General features: G+C 52.3%; 1 protein-coding gene across 1 annotated transcript in view; it reads left to right on the top strand.

The window, feature by feature from the left end:
• TTC25 (tetratricopeptide repeat domain 25) overlaps nucleotides 1-14275 on the top strand; it is a 20973-nt gene extending 6698 nt beyond the window's left edge. The window contains exons 8-12 of the mRNA XM_006092400.3: nucleotides 3201-3287; nucleotides 5102-5298; nucleotides 7829-7929; nucleotides 10767-10851; nucleotides 13650-14275. Of these exons, the coding sequence (XP_006092462.1) occupies nucleotides 3201-3287; nucleotides 5102-5298; nucleotides 7829-7929; nucleotides 10767-10851; nucleotides 13650-14164 (985 nt within the window). The 3' untranslated portion in view covers nucleotides 14165-14275. The remainder of the gene's footprint in view (nucleotides 1-3200; nucleotides 3288-5101; nucleotides 5299-7828; nucleotides 7930-10766; nucleotides 10852-13649) is intronic.
• The last annotated feature ends 196 nt before the right edge of the window (nucleotides 14276-14471 follow it).

Below are 14471 nucleotides of genomic sequence, written 5' to 3'. Positions count from 1 at the left end.
TGGTCTCTCCTGACCCACCTCTCCCCAGCCCACACCTTGAGCCTTCCTCCTGCCAGTCCCTACGCAGGACCTCCTCCGCTGCCAGCCCTTCCTTCATCCACGCCCTCCTACCGTTCTTCACCATGTAAACAAGAGTCTTCCTCCTGGAAAGCCTTCCCTGCGCCCCAGGGGTGACTTAGAAACCCCTCCTCTGCGCTCTCCACACTCCCCCGTCCCCTGTCTGTAGGATTCAACTCTGGGCTGGGACTGTCTTACATTCCCTGTCTCTTCCCAGCACCTGCCACAAATGGGCGGGCAGGAAGTGTATGCTAAATGGCTGCATAAACAGGGTGTTCCTTAAACAAAGTTCCTTTTTAACATCCGCAAAGGCCTTCAGTCTTAAGTGAGTGCAGTGTGCCCAGGTGCTCCCTCCCTCTAACCAGCCACGCCCCTCCCTCTCGCCCCCAAAGCCCATCCTTCTTCCAGGTGCAGCTCAAATCCCAACTTGCCTACGTAGCTTCTTAGTGACCCCAGCCCTCATTTCTTTCTTCCAATATGTACCTATAGATGATTTGATTGCATGCTTTCTCATTACTATTATTGTTAGTGTATTATATATTACTAAAGGCCCTGTGCATGAAAATCGTGCACTGGGCGGGGGGCGGGGAGGGGGGCGGGCAGGGTTCTCTCAGCTCAGCCTGCACCCTCCCGCAGTCCGGGAGCCCTTGGGGGATGTCCGACTGCCGTGGAGGCAGGAGAGGCTCCTGCCACCGCCACTGCACTCGCCAGCCATGAGCCCGGCTTCTGGCTGAGCGGCGTCCCCTGGTGGTAAGTCCATGTCATAGCGACCGGTCGTTCTGCTGTTAGGTCGATTTGCATATTAGCCTTTTATTATATAGGATTGTTATGAATACATTGACTTATTACACCTCATTCATTCATTCATCACACAACAGAACACCCACTTTAGAAGGGGAGGCTGACCTCAGAGGTGCTGTGAGAGCTGCAGGTGCAAAGTGTGGCCAAGGGCCCAAGGAGAGGCAGGTGGCAGCCCTGCTGGGAGCCAAGGAGGCCTCAGAGAGGACAGGGGTGTCAGCAAGAGGAGACGAGAAGGAGGGAGAGGGCACCCCAGACAGAGGGGCCTGGCAGGGTTGGAGGATTTGGGGAACTGCGGGTTGTGTGCAGGGCTGGGGCCAGGACCTGTGGGAGTGGGAGGTCCAGATGCCACAATGAGGAGGAAGGACCCTGGCCTGAAGGTACGGAGGGACCATGAGTTTGATTTTACACAAGACTGCAGTGTTGCTCTTGATGCAGAACAGTGTGGTGCTGAGAGCAGACCCTGACCGCCTTCTCCCTTCCTCTCCTCCTCTCCCCCAACACCACAGATTCCTCACTTCACTGGGAACAAATTGAGATGTTTCCTTCTGGCCTCTTTTTAATGTATTTACCTACATATTTATGTATGTCTATGCATTACATAGGATTTTTTTTTAACAAAGCAACTCACCTCTGTATTTTTTTTTAAAAAAAGAATGTGTCTTGGGAAGGGTGTAATTCTTTGAATGGTATTCCAGCTCGCACAGTCATTTGTGGAACTACATCTCTGTGGGCACTTAGGCCATCACAAAAGTGCTGCAGTGTAACTCCTCAGATATGTGTGAGTCCCTCTGTGGGTAGAGGAATGTCTTTATTTATTGATTTTAGACAGTGAGGAAGTGAGAGAGAGAAACATTGTTTTGTTGTTCTACTTATTTATGCATTCACGGGTTGATTGTTGCTTGTGCCCTGACCCGGGATTGAACCCGCAACCTTGGCGTATCAGGAGTGTGCTCGCACCAACTGACCAGGACCCAGGTTTACGTTTGAGAAAGGCAGGCTGGCCATGGTGGGGAGACTGGGTCCGAGGAGGAGAGCTTCATGGAAGACATGGAAGCCAAGCAGGTTGCAGGGGCTTGAGGAGGAAGTGGGAAGGGAGAGAGTGAGAGGGATCTGGGACCCAGGGAGGGTTTTCCTGTTTTACTTGTTAGGAAGGAGGCAGTTTTGAACAGAGATGGGAATGTTTCTATGGTAACGGTAAACAATCAATGTAGGGGGTGCAGTTGTCTTTTTCTTTATGGAACTGTCTTACTCTTTCCTGATGACACATGAATACTGTAAAAATTTAAACACTACAGATCCATTCAAAGTTTCCCTCCTGCTCTCATTTCTCTTGGGTAATCATTGCTAATAGACTTATATTCTCTCTACTTTTTAAAGAAAGGCCCACTTTTTGTTTGATTGTTGTTTTTTGGTGGTTTAAAACAACCGTTTTCTTCTCTGACAGTGCTGGGGGTGATAAGTGGCAGTGTGGGCAAAGGTCAAGGTGTGGTGGGGCCTCCCTCCCTCCAGAGGCTGAGGGGCGAACCCGGCTCCTTGCTCTTCCAGCGTCGAGAGCTGCATTCACGGCACTCCTTGGCTCGTGGCCCCTTCCTCCAGGGCCAACGCCAGGAGCACAGCATCACGCTTCAGCTCTGCATATTTACTTTTAACCAGGAGGGGGCGGTAGACATAGCATATACTCCTACAATCTGACTTTTTAACTTGCTATATCAGGGATGATTTTTTCATACACAGAAATTCCCAGTGTTAAGCCACTGATAACATTCAGACTGTTTCCCCTGTTTATTATTATTATTATTAAATATATTTTCATTGATTTCAGAGAGGAAGGGAGAGAGAGATAGAAACATCAGTGATGAGAGAGAATCACTGATTGTCTGCCTTCTGCACACCCCCCTACTGGAGATGGAGCCCGCAACCCAGGCATGTGCCCTTGACCGGAATCGAACCTGGGACCTTTCCGTCCATAGGCCGACACTCTATCCACTGAGCCAAACCAGCTAGGGCTCCAGTGTTTATTACTGTAAACAGCGCCTTAATGAGTGTTCTTGCTACATTATCTTCTTGAGCTAAGTTCCGAAAGAGGAATTGCTAGATCAAAGGGACATCTTTGCTAGCTGGTGACTGGTGGCCGCCCAGAAAGGTCCCGATAATGTTCATTCTTAGCTACGGGGTATGAGAGGCCCCGTGCGTGCCAGCCCTGCCAGCCTGGGCGTGTCCCTTAAACTGGACGCTGTGTCCCTGAGGCCAGGGCCCCTGTACACTCCGACTTCCTTTCTGTTTCCATCGTGCCTCGAATGCCCGATGGCTAGTGAACAACTTCTCATGATTCTTCCCCGCAGTGACCTTCCTGATGCCAAGTCGAGAGCCCTTGACAACATTGGCAGGGTTTTTGCCAGAGTTGGGAAATTCCAGCAAGCCATCGACACGTGAGTGACCAAGGACTGCCCCCTCCCCACCTCGGGGCCAGGACCTCCCACCCTCACACCAGACTCCCAGCCTGGGGCCAGGATGCCAGGAAAGGAGGCATCAGAAGACCTGAGATTGGCCCCTGCCTCTGCTAGGTGGCCTCAGGAAAGCCACTTTGTAAACGCAGGGGCTCATCCATTAAATTAATGAATAGACTAGAATCAGCATTTTCTCAGAACGTCCCAGTGACAAGAATCACCTCGAGTATTTTTTAGGGGTGTGAATTAAAGGTTTGGTTTTGGAGCTCAGGGATCTGTTTGTTTGTTTTTTAAAAAAATTTAATTAAAACTTTATAAAGTTTTATTTTTATATATATATATATATATATATATATATATATATATATATATATTGATTTCAGAGAGGAAGGGAGAGGGAGAGAAACATCAATGATGAGAGAGAATCATTGATCGGCTGCCTCCTGCACGCCCCCTACTGGGGATCAAGCCCATAACCCGGACACCAGCATCGAACCCAGGACCCTTCAGTCTACAGGCCAATGCTCTATCCACTGAGCCACACCAGCGAGGGCAGGGATCTGTTTTTAATGAGCACTCCACCTGATCCTTATCATGGGCCAGTTGAGTCCGGCACCTCTTCTGACACTATTCTGTAATCACGGGAACAGAGTCTGAACTCTCCAGGTGGCCCAACTGCTGGACTTCTGATGTCCACCTTGGGGGCTAGTGACTTACACCAGTGGGGTGACTCAGCCCCAGGGAAACTTAGGGGGAGGGCCTGCCCTGGAGACCAGCCTGGGCTGGGTGAGCCCACTCACTTAGTGCAGAGAGAAATGTCCTAGTCGCTTGATTGAAATAGACATGTTCACCTCTGCTACACGTCATTTGGCTTCCTGAATGGCCCTGGTGTCTATGTGCCAAAAGACAGAGGAGTATAAGAGTTCACTTACATATTTTTATAATAAAAAGTGTTATAGTAAGTATATGGTTATTATTAAAATATTAATTTTGAAAATACGGAAAAGTAGAAGAAAAATTATTCAGTCCCACCACCCAAAGACAAGTACTAATTCTAATCCTACTCTTTATTTTATTTTATTGATTTGAGAGAGAGAGAGAGAGAGAGAGAGAGAGGGAGAGAAACATCGATTTGTTGTTCCACTTATTTATGCAGTCATTGGTTGATTCTTGTATGTGCCCTGAACAGGGATCGAATCCACAAACTTGGCTTATTGGAACAACGCGCTAACCAACTGAGCTACCCGGCTAGGGCTGCTAATCCTCCTAACCTTTTTTATTTATTTTGTTTGTGTTTTCATTCCATTCTTTTTTTTCTGTGTTGAATTTTTTCTTATATGTACTTAAGAATATTATTTTTTAAAAAAAACATTTGTTATTGATCTCAGAGGAAGGAAGAGAGAGAGAGAGAGAGAGAGAGAAAATCATTGATCAGCTGCCTCCTGCACACCTCACACTGGGGACTGAGCCCACAACCCTGGCATGTGCCCTGACTGGGAATTGAACCGAGACCTCTTGATTCATAGGTCCACACTCAACCACGCCAGCCGGACAAGAATATTCTTAAACATTATTTTTATGTTATTTCAAATGATATTTTGTAAGCATTATTTGCAACTGTTGGATCAAATTTGATCCCATAGATGTGTCAAAATAGTGTTCGAAGCTTTAAAAAATGCTACTGCTTATTAGTACCACTCCTTACGGAAAAGAGCGGGCGGGGGGAGGGCAGTTCTCCTCCTGTGGCCAAGGGCGGGGCTAGAGTGGAAGGAGCTGACCTGGTTCTTCCTCCCCAGGTGGGAGGAGAAGATCCCTCTGGCGAAAACCACTCTGGAGAAGACCTGGTTGTTCCATGAGATTGGCCGCTGCTACTTGGAGCTGGACCAGGCCGCGCAGGCCCAGAGTTACGGCGAGAAGTCCCAGCAGTGCGCTGAGGAAGAGGGGGACATCGAGTGGCAGCTGAACGCTAGTGTCCTGGTGGCACAGGCACAAGGTATGGGCTCGGAGAGGACACCCTACCTTCCCCGGCACTCAGGCCGAGCTGCACGCCTGGGCTGGGAGTCCTGGGGGCCAAACCTCACATCCCAGTGTGCCCCTGCCCAGATGAATTCTGACTCTGAGAGTGGGGACCAACCCCTCCCTTTCGACCAGGGTTAGTGCCTACTGTGGGCTAAGTTCAGTTAGGGCTTAGGCGTCTTGATAGCTGCCCTGCCCTGGAGCTCAGCTGCAGACCAGCACAGCACCGTGTCCTCATCAAAACAGCGCCACCTGGTGTTGCTTGGCGCTCTTTACATCTGCATTCTTGCATGGAATCACCGTGCAAGCCAGTGATGTAGGCATCATTGTCCTCACTTTACAGATGGGGAAACTGAGGCACTGTTTCAGCAGATTGCGCCAGGTCACACGAGGGAACTTTTTGGAGCAATGGAAACGTTTTAAAACTGGGTTGTGGTGATCATTGCACAACTCTATAAATTTACTACAAATCATTGAACTGTATATTTAGACATGGGTGCATTTGATGATACGTGAATGACATCTCAGTGAAATTGTTTTTAAAAAACCAGCAAGGGGAAGGGGCATGGAGAAACAGATGAAACAAGACTGGCAATATTTTGATAATTGTTGACGCTGAGTGATGCGTGATGGGGGTTCGTTATATTCCTCCTTTTACCCTGGTGTACATTTGAAATCCTATATAATAAAAGGCTAATATGCAAATTGACCGAACAGTAGAACGACCGGTCGCTATGACGCGCACTGACCACCAGGGGGCAGGCGCTCAATGCAGGAGCTGCCCCCTGGCGGTCAGTGCACTCCCCCAGGGGGAGCACCACTCAGCCAGAAGCCCTAAGCCACTGGGCCTCTAGTATTTCATAATATAATATTAAAAAAGAAATGGCTCCAGGTCACAAGCTAACAGGCCATGGAGCTGGGACTAGAACCCAGTTCTGTCTGACTCCACAGCTCGGGCTTTGCGAAGCTGTGCTAAGCTGCTCCTGCCCCAGGTACATAGATGACCTCGGCGAGGGAGGACATGGGCCAGTGCTATGGCCAGGGGGGCATAATCATTCACGTATTCATGCTGCAAAAACATACTTGGTGCCTTCTCTGTGCACAGTAGGGAGCAAAACCATTAACAATTCCCTGCCCTCCTGTCTGAGGAGGTTAACTTTTAAGCAGACACTTGAAGGATGAGAGGCACCAGCTGCCTCAAGAGCTGAGGACAGAGCAGTTCACCAAAGGAGCAGCGTGTAGGAAGTGGGCAGGAGCTGCGCTGGTCCTATAAGCCGGAGGAGACCCATGTACGTGGGAGCTCCCGGGGCCAGGGAGGCTTGGAGGAAGGAGGCTGATGAGCGGCCAGATCCACAGGGCCTCATGGGCCTTGTTACAAATCATAGATTCTTTCCTAAAAGCATAGAGAAAAGCACTGAAAGCTTTAAATCTAAATCGCAGACACGATTGCTGTGGCTCTTCCTAGAGCTATTTCCTGTTCTCAGGAGGGCCTTGTGTAAGCTGAAGGGGCGGCGGGACGTACCCCTCAGGCTGGACGTCATCCTGAGTCCACTCTTGAGGACTTGTTGGGCCCCGAGGGTCTCTGCAGAACCAGGCCACTCACTGCTGGTCTCAGTTTCCCCAAAGGCAGCACAGCCTAGGGGGCAGGGCTCGGGCAGGAGCCACTCTGTGCCCAGTTCCGTCCTCTGTAAATAGGGATAATTATGATATCCACCTGTAGGGCTGGCGTAAAGAATAAAGTAATACGTAAGCATGCAAGCACTGAGAACACTCAGTAAATACTAATCTCTTCCTTCCTGCCCTCTCATTAACTTCTCGTAAGTGTCTCTAACAGTGATGAGAAAGTTGCAGGCCTTGGAAAAACCTATTTATGGCTCAACACAAATGTAGGTATACATCTCCATCCTTTTTTAAAAATTTTTTAAAAAATTGATTGTAGAGAGCAAGGGAGAGGGAGAAAGAGATAGAAACATCAATGATGAGAGAGAATCATTGATCGGCTGCCTCCTGCACGTCCCCTACTAGAGATCAAGCCCACAACCTGGGCATGTGCCCTGACCGGGATTGAACTATGACCTCTTGGTTCATAGGTCAAGGCTCAACCACTGTGCCACACTGGCCGGGATCAGCAAAGTTCTTTACAAAATGGAGTGAATATTTTAAAATATAGATTTCCTTTTTGGAACCATCAGACGATGGGACAGGATGGCGTTGTTGGCCCCTGTACTGGAGACACATGATTCGGGCACAGGCCCCCTTCCCCCTTCCTTCCCCTTCGAATGGCCTGAGACCCATGGCTCAGGTTCCCAGGTCCTGTCCTTAGGAGGGGAGATGGGCCCAGAAAGCCAGGGGAAGGGTGGCCCCGGGCAGCTCTGGGGCTGCCTCCAGCTCACACAAGCTTCCAACTCCCCGGGGAGGCGCCAGCCAGGCCGGGGCGCCTGCGGGAGCCCCGCCTCCTGCAGCACCAATGTCACCACCCACCTGTGCTTGCCTCCCCTGTGCTCCAGTGAAGCTGAGAAACTTCGAGTCGGCCGTGAACAACTTCGAGAAGGCCCTGGAGAGAGCGAAGCTGGTCCACAACAACGAGGCGCAGCACGCCATCATCAGCGTGAGCCTCTCCCCACCGGGCGGGCAGGCACCTGGGCAGGGGTGGGCGGGCCTCAGCCCCGCAGCCCTCCCCCGGCCAGTCCGAAAGCACTGGGACCACCAACTGCAGGGCACAGTCTGGGTGGGGCGCTGCCTTCAAACATCTGCCACCGCCATCAGTTTCTATAGCAACCCATACACACAGTTTGTTTGAAATAAACAAAAAGTGGAAAGGCAGGTTTTACAAAACATATCTACCTTTACTCTGGGTGCTGATATTCCTTATCCTATTTTATTTTTCATTTCCTTTTTGTTGTTGTTGATCCTCACCCGAGGATATTTTCCCATTGATTTTTTGAGAGAGTGGAAGGGAGGGGGAGAGACAAAGAGAGAAACATCGATGTGAGAGACACACATTGATCAGCTGCCTCCCACATGGGCTCTGACCAGGGCTGAGCGTGGAGCCCACAACCGAGGGACGTGCCTTTGACCAGAATCGAACCTGGGACCCTTCAGTCCGAGGGCCGATGCTCTATCCACTGAGCCAAACCGGCCAGGGCTTATTTTCCATTTTCTTTTATTTAATGCTAGTGGAGACCTAAACTGGTTTTAGAACAAAACCCCTTCCTCCTCCAGGAGACCACAAGAAATAGTGTGATTGCCTCACTCGCTTGCCTCCACCTGCGCTGCTCCACAAGGCCGCCGCCGGCCACCTGCGGCCACTTAAGTGAATAGGACTGGAAAGTTACATTTCAAATTCAGTTTCTCAGTCACACTGGCCACATTTCAATGCTGCACAGCTGCCCGTGGCTGTAGGGCCACAGAGTGCAGACCTCGAGCAGTCCCATCCTCGCGGCCATGTCTGCTGGGCGGTGCTGGCCTGGCCCGTCAGCTTCAGGAGGCAGAGACACAGCTGAGGCCACCCCAGGCAGGTGGACAACCTTAGGAGGGTCAGCAACTAACCTCACAGATGCACTGGCAGCTTAGCGTGAGTCCGCTGGCCACCTCCCTCCCGCTGCCGAGCAGACTGCTGCCCCTCAGCTGTCCCAGGTGGAAATTCCAGAGCCACCACCAGCACATAGTTCAGCGGTTCTCAACCTGTGGGTCTCGACCCCTTTGGCAGTCGAACGACCCTTTCACAGGGGTCGCCTAAGACCATCCTGCGTATAGATATTTACATGACGATTCATAACAGTAGCAACATTACAGTTATGAAGTAGCAACGAAAATAGTTTTATGGTTGGGTCACAACATGAGGAATTGTATTTAAAGGGCTAGAAGGTTGAGAACCACCGACATACTTGGACCCCAGTAGGCATCGGCTGGAGTGAATTAAACAGCCTCTGGTCTGGGGTGCTTGCCCAGTGGTGGCAAGAGGCCGTCTGCATAACTTGGGGCAGCGGGAACCACACGGGAGGTGCAGCAAGGATTCAGGAAAGGGAGCGGGAGCCCTGGGAAGTGACACCCTAAAATGCTGCAGTTGGAGGTGGGCCTCCTGGGGGTTTTGAAGGACCAGGATGGCAGGGTGTGGCCAGGCTGCAGGCACGGGAGGCTGTGGGTGCTGAGCCATCTGTGGGAGGCAGAAAAGGAGACCCGGCCTGGATCCAGGAGTTGGGCCACGATAGCAGAAGGATTCGGGGCAAAGAACCAGCCCGGACTTGAAGGTCTAAGAACCGCAAGGGAGCCACTGACCCGCTTGGATTTTTAGGGGGTGAGATCATAACTTGTGAGGACCATGGTGAAACCTTATTTTCCCTGTCACGGTGGAGAAGTCGCTCCCAAACAGACCCCGCCATGTGGCAGTCTGCGCCCTGCTTCCTGGCCCAGGGCAACTTCGGCCTGTCACTGAACGTGCACCTCACTTTCGAACCTGGCCCCCAGAGGTGGAGCGCTCCCCGTCCCTGAGGCCCAGCCATATGCTCCTCAGCTCACACGCGTGGTCTCTCCCAGTGAATCCTCTTCCACGCGATCACCCTGCACGTTGTGGGAGACAGGTGGCATGGCAATTGAATCCAGGAAATGCTGGTCGACCACGAGTCGGCCTGGGATGTTCAGTCCAAAGTGACAGCCATGGCCCTGGCCCTCAGGAAGCTTGGCGTCAGCAGGAAAGTTAAAACACGACCCTCTTGTTTGTGACAGTGCAGTCGGGGCGGGAGATTCAGAATGAGAGGGCCCGGCAGGGAGGCGGGGCTGGGGCTTTCCCATCAAGGAGGGTTCGAGGTCACCTTGAGGACTGAGCAGGGTTTTGAAAGGTTGAGAGGCAGAGAGAGGTGTCTGTGGGGCCAAACAGCCACACGGCCCTAAGTGGCATAGGACCAGGCCCCTGACCTTTCACCACTTTGATTGGCATCTCCAGGCAGGAAGGTGCACAGGGGGTGCAGACAAGTGTCTAGGCCTGGTGGTCGATCAGTAGATGTTCTGAGTGCCTGCTGGTGCTTCCCCTCCCCCGTGCACGTCACGGGGAAGAAGGCAGAGTCTGCCCTCAGGATGTGCACAGGCCTACGCTGCAGTGTGTCTGAGTTCCCTCCATGGCTTGCTGGCCTGCTGCAGGCTTAGGGACTTGCACTGTGTCTTTGCATTGGCTGAAGCCAAAGGTATCACTTGTAAAAAAAAGTGGAAACCGGTAGATACACACGCTCCCCAAATACATGCCTAAGCCCTGCAGTCACGTCTCTCATACCACGTAACCTGGGTATTTCCACTAACCTCCAGGCAGGAGCCGTCAGAGGAGCTGGGAGCACAGGAGGGGGCAGGGTTAGTGCAGAGCCCTGCTTCCCGGGGTTGGGACTTGGGTGAAAGGGGAAGTGTAGGTGCCAAATAGGGGTTATGAGGGTTCACTGGCTCCTCTACCACCCACAGGCTTTGGACGATGCCAACAAGGGCATCATCGATGAGCTGAAGAAAACGAACTACAGGGATATATTCAAAGAAAAGAAAGAGAAAGGTGAGTTCCTGGAGCCCCGAGGCAGCGGCTTCAGAATTCCACCCCCTGCGTTCTCTCCTGTCAGCCCCAGTGCACGCTCAGTAGCTGGTCCTGGGCTGAGCACTGTCTACGGCAGGGGTCCTCAAACTTTTTAAACAGGGGGCCAGTTCACTGTCCCTCAGACCGTTGGAGGGCTGGACTATAGCTTAAAAAAAAACTATGAACAAATTCCTATGCACACTGCACATATCTTATTTTGAAGTAAAAAAACAAAACGGGAACAAATACAATATTTGTATTTGCATGTGGCCCGCGGGCCGTAGTTTGAGGACCCCTGGTCTACGGGCATTCTGACGTCAGTGCCACCAGCACCCCAGCCTTTTGCTGGGGCAGGAGAGGGAGGCGATTCAGCCCACTGTGGACGGGGGTCTGAGCCCGCTGTCTGCCCAGAGAGCCCACTTCTGTGTTTCTTTAATTAATTCATCAAGTATCTGCTGAGCACTGGTCACACGCCAGTTAGGTGTGAGATTGGGGAGACAGGGGCTCAGCCCCGGCCCTGGAGGAGCCGGGGGCCCAGTGGGAAAGCCGACTAGAGTTGTCCCTGAATGGGCTCCTGCTGGCCAGTGATGATCTGGAGGAACGGCTGTGCCCTGGGCACAGGCCCAGCGCTCTGACTTCCCTGGGGAGACAGGGACGTCTCCAAGGGGGAAGAATGGTCTGTTCCAGGCTCCAAACCAGCGGTTCTCAACCTGTGGGTCGCGACCCCTTTGGCGGTCGAACGACCCTTTCACAGGGGTCGCCTAAGACCATCCTGCATATCAGATATTTACATGACGATTCATAACAGTAGCAACATTACAGTTATGAAGTAGCAACGAAAATAATTTTATGGTTGGGTCACAACGTGAGGAACTGTATGTAAAGGGCCAGAAGGTTGAGAACCGCTGCTCCAAACGATGCCCGAGGCTTTTCCACGTGCGTGGTGGGAGAGGGAGGGCATTTCTGGCGGGAACAGCAGGAGCAAAGACAGAGGCAGAACGACAGCTACGTACACTTTTGAGGCTCTTCCTGTGTGCCAGGCACTGGGTGACGCCTCGCATTCAGTCCTCACCACCCTAGGAGGTAGGTAACTGTTTGGGGGGCAACGGAGGTGGGATGAAGTGGAGTGACCCGCCTGGGTCACACACAGTCTGACTCAGAGCCACACGGTCCCCTGCTTCCAGGAGCTGCTCTTTGGGACCAACATGGGGAGGGAAGGGGATGGAGGGGAGACGGGGGAGAAGGGGGCACAGAGCATAGGTCAGAGGTTAGGCTGAGGTGCAGAGACTCAGACAGACCCGCTTTCTCCCATTCTTTCTCCCAAGGCCTCGGGGAGTGAAGAGGCCTTTACTGGCTCTAAGAGGCTCTGGGATGGAGGTGAGGGAAGAGGAGGTGGCTGGGACTCCAGGCCCCCAGGCCCACCTGAGTCATTAGGGATGGACCCCAGAGGGGATGGGGGCCAGAAATTCATCTCCATTCAGTGCTTCCGACGTGACTCACTGGTCCTGCAGGAACACTATACAATAAGCATTACTATTTGCTTGATTTGGTGGGTGACACGGGGGCAGCGGGGTTGCGGTTCACAGTGGTTTTCTGTCAGGGGAAGCCTGGCTCTAGAACCTAGGCTTTTACCAGGGTTCTGGTGCCAGGACAGCCTGCCTGCCCCTCTGTGGTGCCCTAGCCTTATCGCAGTGGCTCTGTGTAGCCAAGAAGACAGAGCCGCCTCCAGGCACCAAGGCGAAGCCCTCTCTGACCCAGGCGTGGTCATGGGAATCTGGGTGTGGAGTTTCGGGCACCTGAGCAGCCCTTTATCATTCAGCATCTGCCATGTGGTGGCTGGATCCCCTCAGAGAGAGGCTCTGCCTGCCTACATGACCTTGGAGCTGCTCTCTGAGGCCACAGGAGCCACAGGTGGGAAGGGACACAACTGGGAAGGGGCAGGTGCTCCACGCAGCCTCCCTCACGCTGCCCTTGCCAACCGTGGCAGGCCATGTGCTGGGGAAGGGGTCCTCGGGAACTCAAGGGGAAGGCCCTGAGGCCAGTGGCCGCAGCCGGGCAGGGCACTTCCCTCCCCAAACAGCAGGTGGCAGCATTGCCTATGTCTTCACCCCCAAATGGCAGCCTTTTCCCAGCTGTGACCAGAGAGCCACTAGGCACCTATGAGGGGCTCCTAGGAAGAGAATGTGGGGGCCACTCAGGACGAAACTGGTGACTTTTCTCTGTAGCTGGTTAAAAACGGAGCTAGGATCCCTCTGGTTGGTTGTAAGCTAGCTCTCCAGCTGAACTTGCTGCCAACAGTCTGCGCCTATTTTTACAGGGAGCCTCCCGACAAATGATGAAATATGCTTCCCGGGGACAGGGAAATGCGGAATGGGAGTGCTGGAGAAAAGACCCCTTCCGCCCTTTCCCAGCGCCTCCGCTGTTTCTTGTAGGGAAAGAATGTGCTGTGGGGGCAGACTGTCCCGAGTTCACAGTCAGACCCTCCGTTCATCTGCAGTGTGACCGTGGTGTGTGATTCCTCCTTATCGATCCCAGGTCCCTGACTGCAAACTCGAATCAATGACACATTATGCACCGTCATGACACGATGCACTTACAGGTGAACGGTATACTCTGTGCGGCTCACACCCTGCCTGGAACAGAGCTGGTCCTCAGCAGTGGACGAGTTCCTTTCTCTCCCTTTGGAAAGGACTGCTTCTCTTAAAAGCACAGGCCACCACAGGCTGGGCTTCACCCAGGCCCCGCAGGATACACACTGACCTTTCTCTCTTCCTTTCCAGAAGAGGCTGCTGCCCTGGAGAAAGCCAAAGTAGCGGCAAAGGGGAAGGAAAGAGTGAGAAGAGTGAGAGACGAACACGAGAAGATGATGAAGCACTGGGGAAGAGAGCAGGGTGACGCGGAGAAGGGCGCAGACGATGAGCTGTCTAACGGAGAAAGTCCAACCCGCACCGCGAGCGGACAGGAGGAAGATAGGACGACAGGAGTAGAAAAAAACATCTCCTTGAGAAGAGAACTGGGAGCCATGGGGAAAAATTCGAGAGATGTTATGAAGAGATGGTCCGGAGAATCGGGAGGAGCAGGCAAGGAATTGAGTAAGGGTGAGTCGAGAGAAATTTACAGGAGGCCTTCCGATCTGGACCAGAAACCCTCAGAAGAATTAATAGACGACGACAAAGAGGAGAGCCTTTCAGAAGCCAAAAGGAGAGAGTCGGAAGACCTGGAGGAAATAGAACTGGGAGAAACGGAAACAGAAAGTGCTGAGAAAATGGAAAAAGATGAAAAGGAAGATGAATGAAGAAGCCCCTGTTAGTAGGCATTAGGATCAGGAGGCTGGGATTCACAGGGACATGGGGACCTTATTAAACTAGACTTTGGAGTTGAGATTTGTAAAGAGGTCCCCTCTGCCTTTTTCTGAGACTGTTGTCCCTTTAAATAGATACCTTTCGCTCTTACAAACCCGGAGTCTTTCATTGCCTCCATACCCCCACCCGTTCTCAGAACAGACTTAGAGAATGAATGACCGGACGTGGGGTGCTACTTCCCAAGCAGAACTCTGACCTTACCTTGACTGAGTGAGAAACACAGAGGCCCCCAAACAAGGC

This window comes from Myotis lucifugus, unplaced genomic scaffold (assembly GCF_000147115.1).
Source record: "Myotis lucifugus unplaced genomic scaffold, Myoluc2.0 scaffold_100, whole genome shotgun sequence".
Lineage (NCBI taxonomy): Eukaryota > Metazoa > Chordata > Mammalia > Chiroptera > Vespertilionidae > Myotis > Myotis lucifugus.
Note: the sequence above shows the minus strand (reverse complement) of the source record. Positions and strands in the feature narration are given on the sequence as shown.